This window comes from Salmo salar, chromosome 28, assembly GCF_965601325.2.
Source record: "Salmo salar chromosome 28, fSalSal1, whole genome shotgun sequence".
In the NCBI taxonomy this organism is placed as follows: domain Eukaryota; kingdom Metazoa; phylum Chordata; class Actinopteri; order Salmoniformes; family Salmonidae; genus Salmo; species Salmo salar.
Window position 1 is genome coordinate 18,380,037 of NC_138318.1, and position 13,666 is coordinate 18,393,702.

General features: G+C 42.6%; 1 protein-coding gene across 1 annotated transcript in view; it reads right to left on the bottom strand.

The window, feature by feature from the left end:
- LOC106589589 (cytohesin-3) overlaps positions 1-7,277 on the bottom strand; it is a 37,302-nt gene extending 30,025 nt beyond the window's left edge. Inside the window, exon 1 of the mRNA XM_014179742.3 lies at positions 6,862-7,277. Within this exon, the coding sequence (XP_014035217.1) occupies positions 6,862-6,880 (19 nt within the window). The 5' untranslated portion in view covers positions 6,881-7,277. The remainder of the gene's footprint in view (positions 1-6,861) is intronic.
- Positions 7,278-13,666: the final 6,389 nt, after the last annotated feature.

Consider the following 13,666-nt stretch of genomic DNA (forward strand, 5'->3'; position numbering starts at 1 on the left):
GCTCAGGTCTCCATCCTGACTTAGCAAAACTCCCCGTGTGCCCCCCCAAAAAAATGTTTTGGGGGCTGCCTCTCGCACTTGCCTTTCGGTGCATACAGTGGGGGGGGGAAAAGTATTTGATCCCCTGCGGATTTTGTATGTTTGCCCACTGATAAAGAAAGGAACAGTCTATCATTTTAAAATGGTAGGTTTATTTGAACAGTGAGAGACAGAATAACAACAAAAATATCCAGAAAAACGCATGTCAAAAATGTTATAAATTGATTTGCATTTTAATGAGGGAAATAAGTATTTGACCCCCTCTCAATCAGAAATATTTCTGGCTCCCGGGTGTCTTTTATACAGGTAACGAGCTGAGATTAGGAGCACACTCTTAAAGGGAGTGCTCCTAACCGCAGCTTGTAACCTGTAAAAAAGACACATATCCACAGAAGCAATCAATCAATCAGATTCCAAACCAATCAATCAGATTCCAAACTCTCCACCATGGCCAAGACCAAAGAGCTCTCCAAGGATGTCAGGGACAAGATTGTAGACCTACACAAGGCTGGAATGGGCTACAAGACCATCGCCAAGCAGCTTGGTGAGAAGGTGACAACAGTTGGTGTGATTATTCGCAAATGGAAGAAACACAAAAGAACTGTCAATATCCCTCGGCCTGGAGCACCATGCAAGATCTCACCTCGTGGGGTTGCAATGATCATGAAAACGGTGAGGAATCAGCCCAGAACTACACGGGAGGATCTTGTCAATGATCTCAAGGCAGCTGGGACCATTGTCACCAAGAAAACAATTGGTAACACACTACGCCGTGAAGGACTGAAATCCTGCAGCGCCCGCAAGGTCCCCCTGCTCAAGAATACATATACATGCCCGTCTGAAGTTTGCCAATGAACATCTGAATGATTCAGAGGACAACTGGTGAAAGTGTTGTGGTCAGATGAGACCAAAATGGAGCTCTTTGGCATCAACTCAACTCGCCGTGTTTGGAGGAGGAGGAATGCTGCCTATGACCCCAAGAACACCATCTCCACCGTCAAACATGGAGGTGGAAACATTATGCTTTGGGGGTGTTTTTCTGCTAAGGGGACAGGACAACTTCACTGCATCATTTGACGGGGCCATGTACTGTCAAATCTTGGGTGAGAAGCGCCTTCCCTCTGCCAGGGCATTGAAAATGGGTCGTGGATGGGTATTCCAGCATGACAATGACCCAAAACGCACGGCCAAGACAACAAAGGAGAAGCTCAAGAAGAAGCACATTAAGGTCCTGGAGTGGCCTAGCTAGTCTCCAGACCTTAATCCCATAGAAAATCTGTGGAGGGAGCTGAAGGTTGGAGTTGCCAAACGTCAGCCTCGAAACCTTAATGACTTGGAGAAGATCTGCAAAGAGGAGTGGGACAAAATCTCTCCTGAGATGTGTGCAAACCTGGTGGCCAACTACAAAAAAGGTCTGACCTCTGTGATTGCCAACAAGGGTTTTGCCACCAAGTACTAAGTCATGTTTTGCAGAGGGGTCAAATACTTATTTCCCTCATTAAAATGGAAATCATTTTATAACATTTTTGACATGCGTTTTTCTGGATTTTTTGGTTGTTATTCTGTCTCTCACTGTTCATATAAACCTACCATTAAAATGATAGACTGATCATTTCTTTGTAAGAGGGCAAACGTACAAAATCAGCAGGGGATCAAATACTTTTTCCCCCCACTGTATAACGCCTCGTAGTATCGTCGCTCTCTCAAGTTCCTCCTTCGGTCGGCGATACTCCCCAGCCTGACTCCAGGGTCCTTCCCCGTCCAAAATCTTCTCCCATGTTCATTCCTCCTGCTGCTCCTTCTTTCGCTACTTGGTCCTTTGTTGGTGGGTTATTCTGTCACGGTTGTTCGAAGGAGCGGACCAAGATGCAGCGTTTTCGTAGTTCCACATATTTATTAAAAGTGAAACTGAATGCAATACATTAATAACTTGAAAATACAAAACAACAAACCGTGACGCAGAGCGGACAACACACTACTCAAAAGACAGTAACCCACCAACAACATGCAGAAACACCCCTACTAAATATGACCTCCAATCAGAGGCAACGAGGACCAGCTGCCTCCAATTGAAGGTCAACCCAATAAACCCCAACCTAGAAATAGACAAACTAGAACTACAACATAGAAATAGAAAACATAGAACAAACACAAAAACACCCCCTGACCACTCTACCATAGAAAATAACAACTTATTTTGGTCAGGACGTGACAATCAAGTAGGCTCAGGATTCGAACCAACGCTCTTAACCGCTAGGCTACCTTCTGCCCTTAAACCTTAATTTAACCAGGCAGGGCTTATGTAGAGGTCGACCGATTATGATTTTTCAACGCCGATACCGATACCGATTATTGGAGGACAAAAAAAAAGTCGATACCGATTAATCAGGCGATTTTTTTTTACAAATATTTGTAATAATGACAATTACAACAATACTGAATGAACACTTATTTTAACGTAATATAATACATCAATAAAATCTATTTAGCCTCAAATAAATAATGAAACATGTTCAATTTGGTTTAAATAATGCAAAAACAAAGTGTTGGAGAAGAAAGTAAAAGTGCAATATGTGCCATGTAAAAAAGCTAATGTTTAAGTTCCTTGCTCAGAACATGAGAACATATGAAAGCTGGTGGTTCCTTTTAACATGAGTCTTCAATATTCCCAGGTAAGAAGTTTTAGGTTGTAGTTATTATAGGAATTAGAGGACTATTTCTCTCTATACGATTTGTATTTCATATACCTTTGACTATTGGATGTTCTTATAGGCACTTTAGTATTGCCAGTGTAACAGTATAGCTTCCATCCCTCTCCTCGCTCCTACCTGGGCTCGAACCAGGAACACATCGACAACAGCCACCCTCGAAGCAGCGTTACCCGTGCAGAGCAAGGGGAACAACTACTCCAAGTCTCAGAGCGAGTGAAGTCACCGATTGAAACGCTATTAGCGCGCACCCCGCTAACTAGCTAGCCATTTCACATCGGTTACACCAGTCTAATCTCGGGAGTTGATAGGCGTGAAGTCATAAACAGCGCAATACTTGAAGCATTGCAAGAGCTGCTGGCAAACACACGAAAGTGCTGTTTGAATGAATGCTTATGAGCCTGCTGGTGCCTACCATCACTCAGTCAGACTGCTCTATCAAATCATAGACTTGATTATAACATAATAACACACAGAAATACGAGCCTTTGGTCATTAAAATGGTAAAATCCGGAAACTATCATTTCGAAAACAAAACGTTTATTCTTTCAGTGAAATACGGAACCGTTCCGTATTTTATCTAACGGATGGCATCCCTAAGTCTAAATATTGCTGTTACATTGCACAACCTTTAATGTTATGTACAATTTTGGCAAATTAATTACGGCCTTTTTTAGGAATAAATGGACTTCACACAGTTCGCAATGAGCCAGGCGGCCCAAACTGCTGCATATACCCTGACTGCTTGCACGGAACGCAAGAGAAGTGACACATATTGCCCTAGTTATAAGAAATTAATGTTAGCAGGCAATATTAACTAAATATGCTGGTTTAAAAATATATACTTGTGTATTGATTTTAAAGAAAGGCATTGATGTTTATGGTTAGGTACATTGGTGCAACGACAGTGCTTTTTTCGCAAATGCGCTTGTTAAATAATCACCCGTTTGTCAAAGTAGGCTGTGATTCAATAAAAAATTAACAGGCACCGCATCGATTATTTGCAACGCAGGACAAGCTAGATAAACTAGTAATTATGTTAAGATTGATTGTTTTTTATAAGATAAGTTTAATGCTAGCTAGCAACTTACCTTGGCTTCTTGCTGCCCTCGCGTAACAGGTAGTCAGCCTGCCACGCAGGCTCCTCTTGGAGTGCAATGTAAGGCAGGTGGTTAGAGCATTGGACTAGTAACTGGAAGGTTGCAAAAACGAATCCCCGAGCTGACAAGGTAAAAATCTGTCGTTCTGCCCCTGAACAAGGCAGTTAACCCACCGTTCCTAGGCCGTCATTGAAGATAAGAACACATTCTTAACTGACTTGCCTAGCTAAATAAAGGTGTAAAAAAAATAAAAAATAAAAAAAATAAAAGAAATCCGAAAATCGGTGTCCAAAAATACCGATTACCAATTGTTATGAAAACTTGAAATCGGCCCTAATTATTTGGTCATTCCGATTAATCAGTCGACCTATAATGTAGAGCATGAAAAGGGTTAACGCTACAGAAACAGGATGGACCAGTGTGGGCGAGGAGGGGTGAGATATGTAGAGGGTCCCCTCTTCAGCATCTGCTAATCTCTCACAGTTTAACTGCCAAACAGTTATTCTGCTTCTCTTCTCAAGACAAATGTTTACAACTCATTTACATGGCCTTCGCCCCCTGCCTTGGGATGGGGCTGGAAGATTATCCTGTTTGGATTTGGTGTTCGTGTGTGAGATTGTGTAAGTGTGTGTATCTCACCCCTCCTGTGTGTGTGTGTGTGGGGGGGTTATCAAACTATACTGTGTCTTCTCTTGTATCATGCAAGCAGTAGACCTATGGGATGCCATAGGCTGTAGTTTATCACTGTCACTTAAATACAGTTGAAGTCGGAAGTTTACATACAATTTAGCCAAATACATTTAAACTCAGTTTTTCACAATTCCTGACATTTAATCCTAGTAAAAATGCCCTGTTTTAGGTCAGTCAGGATCACCACTTTATTTTAAGAATGTGAAATAATAGTAGAGAATTATTTATTTCAGCTTTTAATACACAAGTTTACCTACACTCAATTAGTATTCGGTAACATTGCCTTTTAATTGTTTAGCTTGGGTCAAACATTTCGTGTAGCCTTCCACAAGCTTCCCACAATAAGTTGGGTGAATTTTGGCCCATTCCTCCTGACAGAGCTGGTGTAACTGAGTCAGGTTTGTAGGCCTCCTTGCCCGCACACGCCTTTTCAGTTCTGCCCACAGATTTTCTATGGGATTGAGGTCAGGGCTTTGCGATGGCCACTCCAAAACCTTTACTTTGTTGTCCTTAAGCCATTTTGTCACAACTTTGGAAGTATGCTTGGGGTCATTGTCCATTTGGAAGACCCATTTGCGACCAAGCTTTAACTTCCTGACTGATATCTTGAGATGTTGCCTCATTATATCCACATAATTTTCCTCCTCATGATGCCATCTATTTTGTGAAGTGCACCAGTCCCTCCTGCAGCAAAGCACCCCCACAACATGATGCTGCCACCCCCGTGCTTCATGTTTGGAAAGGTGTTCTTCGGCTTGCAAGCCTCCCCTTTTTCCTCCAAACATAACGATTGTCATAATGGCCAAACAGTTCTATTTTTGTTTCACCAGACCAGAGGACATTTCTCCAAAAAGTACGATCTTTGTCCCCATGTGCAGTTACAAACCGTAGTCTGGCTTTTTTATGGCGGTTTTGGAGCAGTGGCTTCTTCCTTGCTGAGCGGCCTTTCAGGTTATGTCGATATAGAACTCGTTTTACTGTGGATATAGATACTTTTGTACCTGTTTCCTCCAGCATCTTCAGAAGGTCCTTTGCTGTTGTTCTGGGATTGATTTGCACTTTTCGCACCAAGGTACGTTCATCTCTACAAGACAGAACGCGTCTCCTTCCTGAGCGGTATGACGGCTGCGTGGTCCCATGGTGTTTATACTTGCGTACTATTGTTTGTACAGATGAACGTGGTACCTTCAGGCGTTTGGAAATTGCTCCCAAGGATGAACCAGACTTGTGGAGGTCTACAAAAAAAAAAATGATGTATTGGCTGATTTCTTTTGATTTTCCCATGATGTCAAGCAAAGAGGCAGTGAGTTTGAAGGTAGGCCTTGAAATACAGCCACAGGTACACCTCCAATTGACTCAAATTATGTCAATTAGCCTATCAGAAACTTCTAAAGCCATGACATCATTTTCTGGAATTTTCCACGCTGTTTAAAGGCACAGTCAATTTAGTGTATGTAAACTTTTGGCCCACTATAATTGTGATACAGTGAATTATAAGTGAAATAATTTGTCTGTAAACAATTGTTGGAAAGATTACTTGTGTCATGCACAAAGTAGATGTCCTAACCGACTTGCCAAAACTATAGTTTGTTAACAAGAAATTTGTGGAGTGGTTGAAAAACGTGTTTTAATGACTCCAACCTAAGTGTATGTAAACTTCCGATTTCAACTGTAAAACCATTTGGAACGGATGGATACCACTCTGAAGGATCTAATGAATGTTGCAAAAGTTGGCTTTCCTGGTTTAAAAAAATGATACCTTTATCTTATCTTTTTCACACGTCCAGGGCCTTGAGCGGCTGTTTCAATATAACTGCTTTATAATGGAAAGAAGCGAAGCCTAGCTCGAGCTCCAGCACAAACTTCAAAGCGACTTAGCGCAACATTAAACACAGACGAAATTTTGTCGAAGAAGCACTAAACATTGCTGCATGCGTTTTTATGCATTCCTCACACTGTGGTCAATTAATATACACCCTCTTATTTGATGGATAATCATAATTTATTGTCCCACCTGATGATTAAGAAACATGAACAGTAACCATCCTCCACTAGGTCTCTTTATACCCTACCCCAGATGTACCCCCAAGACTGACAACATTTGATAAAATACCATTGCATTTCTTAATACCTTAGTGTTGAAGGAAAATAAAGATCAATTGCTGATGATTAAATGCATGCATTGGTGGTCACAGTTGTATGCCTCGACTCATGCTTTACGGCGCATAACATATAGTCCCCTATCAGTCCATGCACACATCACAGCAGATGACGGAACAGAGTGAGGGAAAGAGAGACGGTGATTGAATCATCGTGCGTCTTACCTTGATTGTCTTCGTCCATCTCGTGAATGCCGTGATGAGACAGTCCAGAAATCAGATCGGTGGGTCAAGTTTAGATGTCAAGGTAGACGTGTTTTTATTACTGTCTAGAAACGGTAGATAGGCTACGATCTATATCCTGTAATGACAGACCGAAGACTCACAGGGAGCTGAGCTGTGCACAGTCGAAATGCAACAGCGAGAATATATTAATAACAAAACAACCTACCGTCATGAGAAATCTAGGGTACCACCAAATAAACATCCATGTATTACAATTAAAGATGTAAATGTCTAAGAAACGTTTCCAAGAATTGGATGTATTAAATCCGATGAGAATAGTTATCCTGCCACTACCATCCCTCTCTATCCAGGTTAGCCAACCTACTCCAATGCAGTCCAATGCAAAGGAGGATAGCGGATTCTCTACATGGCTAAACGTTTACCCTACGTCATCACTCCGCTCCGCCCCGGTTGTGACAGACAACCCCTCACCCTCAAAAAATGTTTCATTAGTTCCATGTAATCTATATCTATAAAACATATAAAAAACTTCTGAGAAATTGCACTGATAAAAGATACAGAGTCTATATTTTGTGCAACAAGCTTAAACTGTCATTCGGTGGCGTAGGCAGAAATCCGTTGATGGCGGGGCCAGCAAAAATGTAGGTGGACCACATTTTGGGCACTCAAATCATCATTAAATTATCATAAAAACATAGCCTACCTTATACCCTACTGTAATCGAGCTAACACAACAAACCATCTGACATGTAATTTCGCTTTACAGACCAAATAGTCTTGAAATCCATGATTCATGCATTTAACATAGGAATCACATAGACCGAAACATAATAAACCATAGGCCTATAATTAATAGACTTTGAGATAAGAACATAATGCCCTGATATAACAGTAATAATCACAATAGGCAGCCATAGCCTATATAGACTAGAACAGTGGTCACCAACCTTTTCTTAGTCGAGATCACTTTGAGTCAAAATGCAAGCCGGGTGAATTCTCTGCTGGGCGCGGGAAATCAAGTGCGCCTACAATGTATTATTGTGTGATATCAATTAAATCCCTATAGGGCCCAACTATAGCGCATGGGTGGAGAAGCATAGGGCAAAGTTATATTTCCAATGAAATTAAATTCGAGTCGAAGTGAAGCGTGTTTCATGATTTCTGAAATGCTTTAATAAATCAAATCAAATTGTATTTGTCACATGCGCCGAATTCAACAGGTGTAGACCTTACCTTGTTTACTTACAAGCCCGTAACCAACAATGCAGTTTTAATAAAACGGCGTGAAAACAAAAGGGGGGGGGGCTTGGGGGTAGAAGCTGTTAAGGAGCCTTTTGGACCTAGACATGGCGCTCTGGTACCGCTTGCGTTAGCAGAGAAAACAGCGTTGTAGTGCTGATCATTGTCTCTGAATGTACTGAAACTGTCTTTAATGCCCTTGTTTAGATTAAAACTGCATTGTTGGTTACGGGCTTGTAAGTAAACAAGGTAAGGTCTACACCTGTTGAATTCGGCGCATGTGACAAATACAATTTGATTTGATTTATTAAAGCATTTCAGAAATCATGAAACACGCTTCACTTCGACTCGAATTTAATTTCATTGGAAATATAACTTTGCCCTATGCTTCTCCACCCATGCGCTATAGTTGGCCGAGCCTTCTCTGGCTCTGGTCTCTACTCCTCCCGTTACGGGGTCTGAGACGCCGAAGCTTCCCACCATTAGCTCTGACAAATTGAAAACCCTAGTCATTGGCGACTCCATTACCCGAAGTATTAGACTTAAAACGAACCATCCAGCGATCATACACTGTTTACCAGGGGGCAGGGCTACCGACGTTAAGGCTAATCTAAAGACGGTGCTGGCTAAAGCTAAACTGCCGAGTGTAGAGAGTATAGGGATATTGTTATCCACGTCGGCACCAACGATGTTAGGATGAAACAGTCAGAGGTCACCAAGCGCAACATAGCTTCAGCGTGTAAATCAGCTAGAAAGATGTGTCGGAATCGAGTAATTGTCTCTGGCCCCCTCCCAGTTAGGGGGAGTGATGAGCTCTACAGCAGTCTCACAACTCAATCTCTGGTTGAAAACTGTTTTCTGCCCCTCCCAAAAGATAGAATTTGTAGATAATTGGCCCTCTTTCTGGGACTCACCCACAAACAGGACCAAGCCTGGCCTGTTGAGGAGTGACGGACTCCATCCTAGCTGGAGGAGTGCTCTCATCTTATCTACGAACATAGACAGGGCTCTAACTCCCCTAGCTCCACAATGAAATAGGGTGCAGGCCAGGCAGCAGGCTGTTAGCCAGCCTGCCAGTTTAGTGGAGTCTGCCACTAGCACAGTCAGTGTAGTCAGCTCAGCTATCCCCATTGAGACCGTGTCTGTGCCTCGACCTAGGTTGGGCAAAACTAAACATGGCTGTGTTCGCCTTAGCAATCTCACTAGAATAAAGACCTCCTCCATTCCTGCAATTATTGAAAGAGATCGTGATACCTCACATCTCAAAATAGGGCTACTTAATGTTAGATCCCTCACTTCCAAAGCAGTTATAGTCAATGAACTAATCACTGATCATAATCTTGATGTGATTGGCCTGACTGAAACATGCCTTAAGCCTGATGAATTTACTGTGTTAAATGAGGCCTCACCTCCTGGTTACACTAGTGACCATATCCCCCGTGCATCCCACAAAGGCGGAGGTGTTGCTAACATTTCCGATAGCAAATTTCAATTTACCAAAAAAAAACGTCTTTTGAGCTTCTAGTCATGAAATCTATGCAGCCTACTCACTCACTTTTTATAGCTACTGTTTACAGGCCTCCTGGGCCATATGCAGCATTCCTCACTGAGTTCCCTGAATTCCTATTGGACCTTGTAGTCATGGCAGATAATATTCACATTTTTGGTGACTTTAATATTCACATGGAAAAGTCCACAGACCCACTCCAAAAGGCTTTCGGAGCCATCATCAACTCAGTGGGTTTTGTCCAACATGTCTCTGGACCTACTCACTGCCACAGTCATATACTGGACCTAGTTTTGTCCCGTGGAATAAATGTTGTGGATCTTAATGTTTTTCCCCATAATCCTGGACTATCGAACCACCATTTTATTACGTTTGCAATCGCAACAAATAATCTGCTCAGCCCCCAACCAAGGAGCATCAAAAGTCATGCTATAAATTCTCAGACAACCCAAAGATTCCTTGATGCCCTTCCAGACTCCCTCTGCCTACCCAAGGACGTCAGAGGACAAAAATCAGTTAACCACCTAACTGAGGAACTCAATTTAACCTTGGGCAATACCCTAGATGCAGTTGCACCCCTAAAAACTAAAAACATTTGTCATAAGAAACTAGCTCCCTGGTATACAGAAAATACACGAGCTCTGAAGCAAGCTTCCAGAAAATTGGAACGGAAATGGCGCCACACCAAACTGGAAGTCTTCCGACTAGTTTGGAAAGACAGTACCGTGCAGTATCGAAGAGCCCTCACTGCTGCTCGATCATCCTATTTTTCCAACTTAATTGAGGAAAATAAGAACAATCCAAAATTTATTTTTGATACTGTCGCAAAGCTAACTAAAAAGCAGCATTCCCCAAGAGAGGATGGCTTTCACTTCAGCAGTAATAAATTCATGAACTTCTTTGAGGAAAAGATCATGTTCATTAGAAAGCAAATTACGGACTCCTCTTTAAATCTGCGTATTCCTCCAAAGCTCCGTTGTCCTGAGTCTGCACAACTCTGCCAGGACCTAGGATCAAGGGAGACACTAAAGTGTTTAAGTACTATATCTCTTGACACAATGATGAAAATAATCATGGCCTTTAAACCTTCAAGCTGCATACTGGACCCTATTCCAACTAAACTACTGAAAGAGCTGCTTCCTGTGCTTGGCCCTCCTATGTTGAACATAATAAACGGCTCTCTATCCACCGGATGTGTACCAAACTCACTAAAAGTGGCAGTAATAAAGCCTCTCTTGAAAAAGCCAAATCTTGACCCAGAAAATATAAAAAACTATCAGCCTATATCGAATCTTCCATTCCTCTCAAAAAAAATTGAAAAATCTGTTGCGCAGCAACTCACTGCCTTCCTAAAGACAAACAATGTATAAGAAATGCTTTAGTCTGGTTTTAGACCCCATCATAGCACTGCGACTGCACTTGTGAAGGTAGTAAATTACCTTTTAATGACATCAGACTGAGGCTCTGCATCTGTCTTCGTGCTCCTAGATCTTAGTGCTGCTTTTGATACCATCGATCACCACATTCTTTTGGAGAGATTGGAAACCCAAATTGGTCTACACGGACATGTTCTGGCCTGGTATAGATCTTATCTGTCGGAAAGATATCAGTTTGGCTCTGTGAATGGTTTGTCCTCTGACAAATCAACTGTACATTTACGTCATCAACTGTAAATTTCGGTGTTCCTCAAGGTTCCGTTTTAGGACCACTATTGTTTTCACTATATATTTTACCTCTTGGGGATGTCATTCGAAAACATAATGTTACATTTCACTGCTATGCAGATGACACACAGCTGTACATTTCAATGAAACATGGTGAAGCCCCAAAATTGCCCTCGCTAGAAGCCTGTGTTTCAGACATGAGGAAGTGGATGGCTGCAAACTTTCTACTTTTAAACTCGGACAAAACAGAGATGCTTGTTCTAGGTCCCAAGAAACAAAGAGATCTTCTGTTGAATCTGACAATTAATCTTGATGATTGTACAGTGGTCTCAAATAAAACTGTGAAGGACCTCGGCATTACTCTGGACCCTGATCTCTCTTTTGAAGAACATATCAAGACTGTTTCAAGGACAGCTTTTTTCCATCTACGTAACATTGCAAAAATCAGAAACCTTCTGTCCAAAAATGATGCAGAAAAATTAATCCATGCTTTTGTTACTTCTAGGTTGGACTACTGCAATGCTCTACTTTCCGGCTACCCAGATAAAGCACTAAATAAACTTCAGTTAGTGCTAAATACGGCTGCTAGAATCCTGACTAGAACCAAAAAATTTGATCATATTACTCCAGTGCTAGCCTCCCTACACTGGCTTCCTGTTAAGGCAAGGGCTGATTTCAAGGTTTTACTGCTAACCTACAAAGCGTTACATGGGCTTGCTCCTACCTATCTTTCCGATTTGGTCCTGCCGTACATACCTACACGTACGCTACGGTCACAAGACGCAGGCCTCCTAATTGTCCCTAGAATTTCTAAGCAAACAGCTGGAGGTAGGGCTTTCTCCTATAGAGCTCCATTTTTCTGGAATGGTCTGCCTACCCATGTGAGAGACGCAGATTCGGTCTCGACCTTTAAGCCTTTACTGAAGACTCATCTCTTCAGTAGGTCCTATGATTGAGTGTAGTCTGGCCCAGGAGTGTGAAGGTGAACGGAAAGGCTCTGGAGCAATGAACCGCCCTTGCTGTCTCTGCCTGGCCGGTTCCCCTCTCTCCACTGGGATTCTCTGCCTCTAACCCTATTACAGGGGCTGAGTCACTGGCTTACTGGTGTTCTTCCATGCCGTCCCTAGGAGGGGTGCGTCACTTGAGTGGGTTGAGTCACTGACGTGGTCTTCCTGTCTGGGTTGGCGCCCCCCCTTGGGTTGTGCCGTGGCGGAGATCTTTGTGGGCTATACTCGGCCTTGTCTCAGGATGGTAAGTTGGTGGTTGAAGATTTTCCTCTAGTGGTGTGGGGGCTGTGCTTTGGCAAAGTGGGTGGGGTTATATCCTGCCTGTTTGGCCCTGTCCGGGGGTATCATCGGATGGGGCCACAGTGTCTCCTGACCCCTCCTGTCTCAGCCTCCAGTATTTATGCTGCAGTAGTTTATGTGTCGGGGGGCTAGGGTCAGTCTGTTATATCTGGAGTATTTCTCCTGTCTTATCCGGTGTCCTGTGTGAATTTAAATATGCTCTCTCTAATTCTTTCTTTCTTTCTTTCTTTCTTTCTTTCTTTCTTTCTTTCTTTCTTTCTTTCTTTCTTTCTTTCTCTCTCTCGGAGGAACTGAGTCCTAGGACCATGCCTCAGGACTACCTGACATGATGACTCCTTGCTATCCCCAGTCCACCTGGCCGTGCTGCTGCTCCAGTTTCAACTGTTCTGCCTGCGGCTATGGAACCCTGACCTGTTCACCGGATGTGCTACCTGTCCCAGACCTGCTGTTTTCAACTCTCTAGAGACAGCAGGAGCGGTAGAGATACTCTCAATGATCGGCTATGAAAAGCCAACTGACATTTACTCTTGAGGTGCTGACTTGTTGCACCCTCGACAACTACTGTGATTATTATTATTTGACCATTCTGGTCATTTATGAACATTTGAACACCTTGGCCATGTTCTGTTATAATCTCCACCCGGCACAGCCAGAAGAGGACTGGCCACCCCTCATAGCCTGGTTCCTCTCTAGGTTTCTTCCTAGGTTTTGGCCTTTCTAGGGAGTTTTTCCTAGCCACCGTGCTTCTACACCTGCATTACTTGCTGTTTGGGGTTTTAGGCTGGGTTTCTGTACAGCACTTTGAGATATCAGCTGATGTAAGAAGGGCTATATAAATAAATTTGATTTGATTTGATCAGTGATTGATATAGAGAGGGACTGGAGGCCCTTTATGGCAAAATCACTGATATCAAATAACTTGACAAATTCTCCAACAAAAAATGTAACAGTGAGCTTTGTTTAGCCATTTTACTTGTTTTTGCTAGCCAAGTTGGGTAGTGAGTCTTAGCTAGATAGATAATGGTGAGTAGCCTACACAGTGTAGCCAAGCCTACACAGTGATAGCT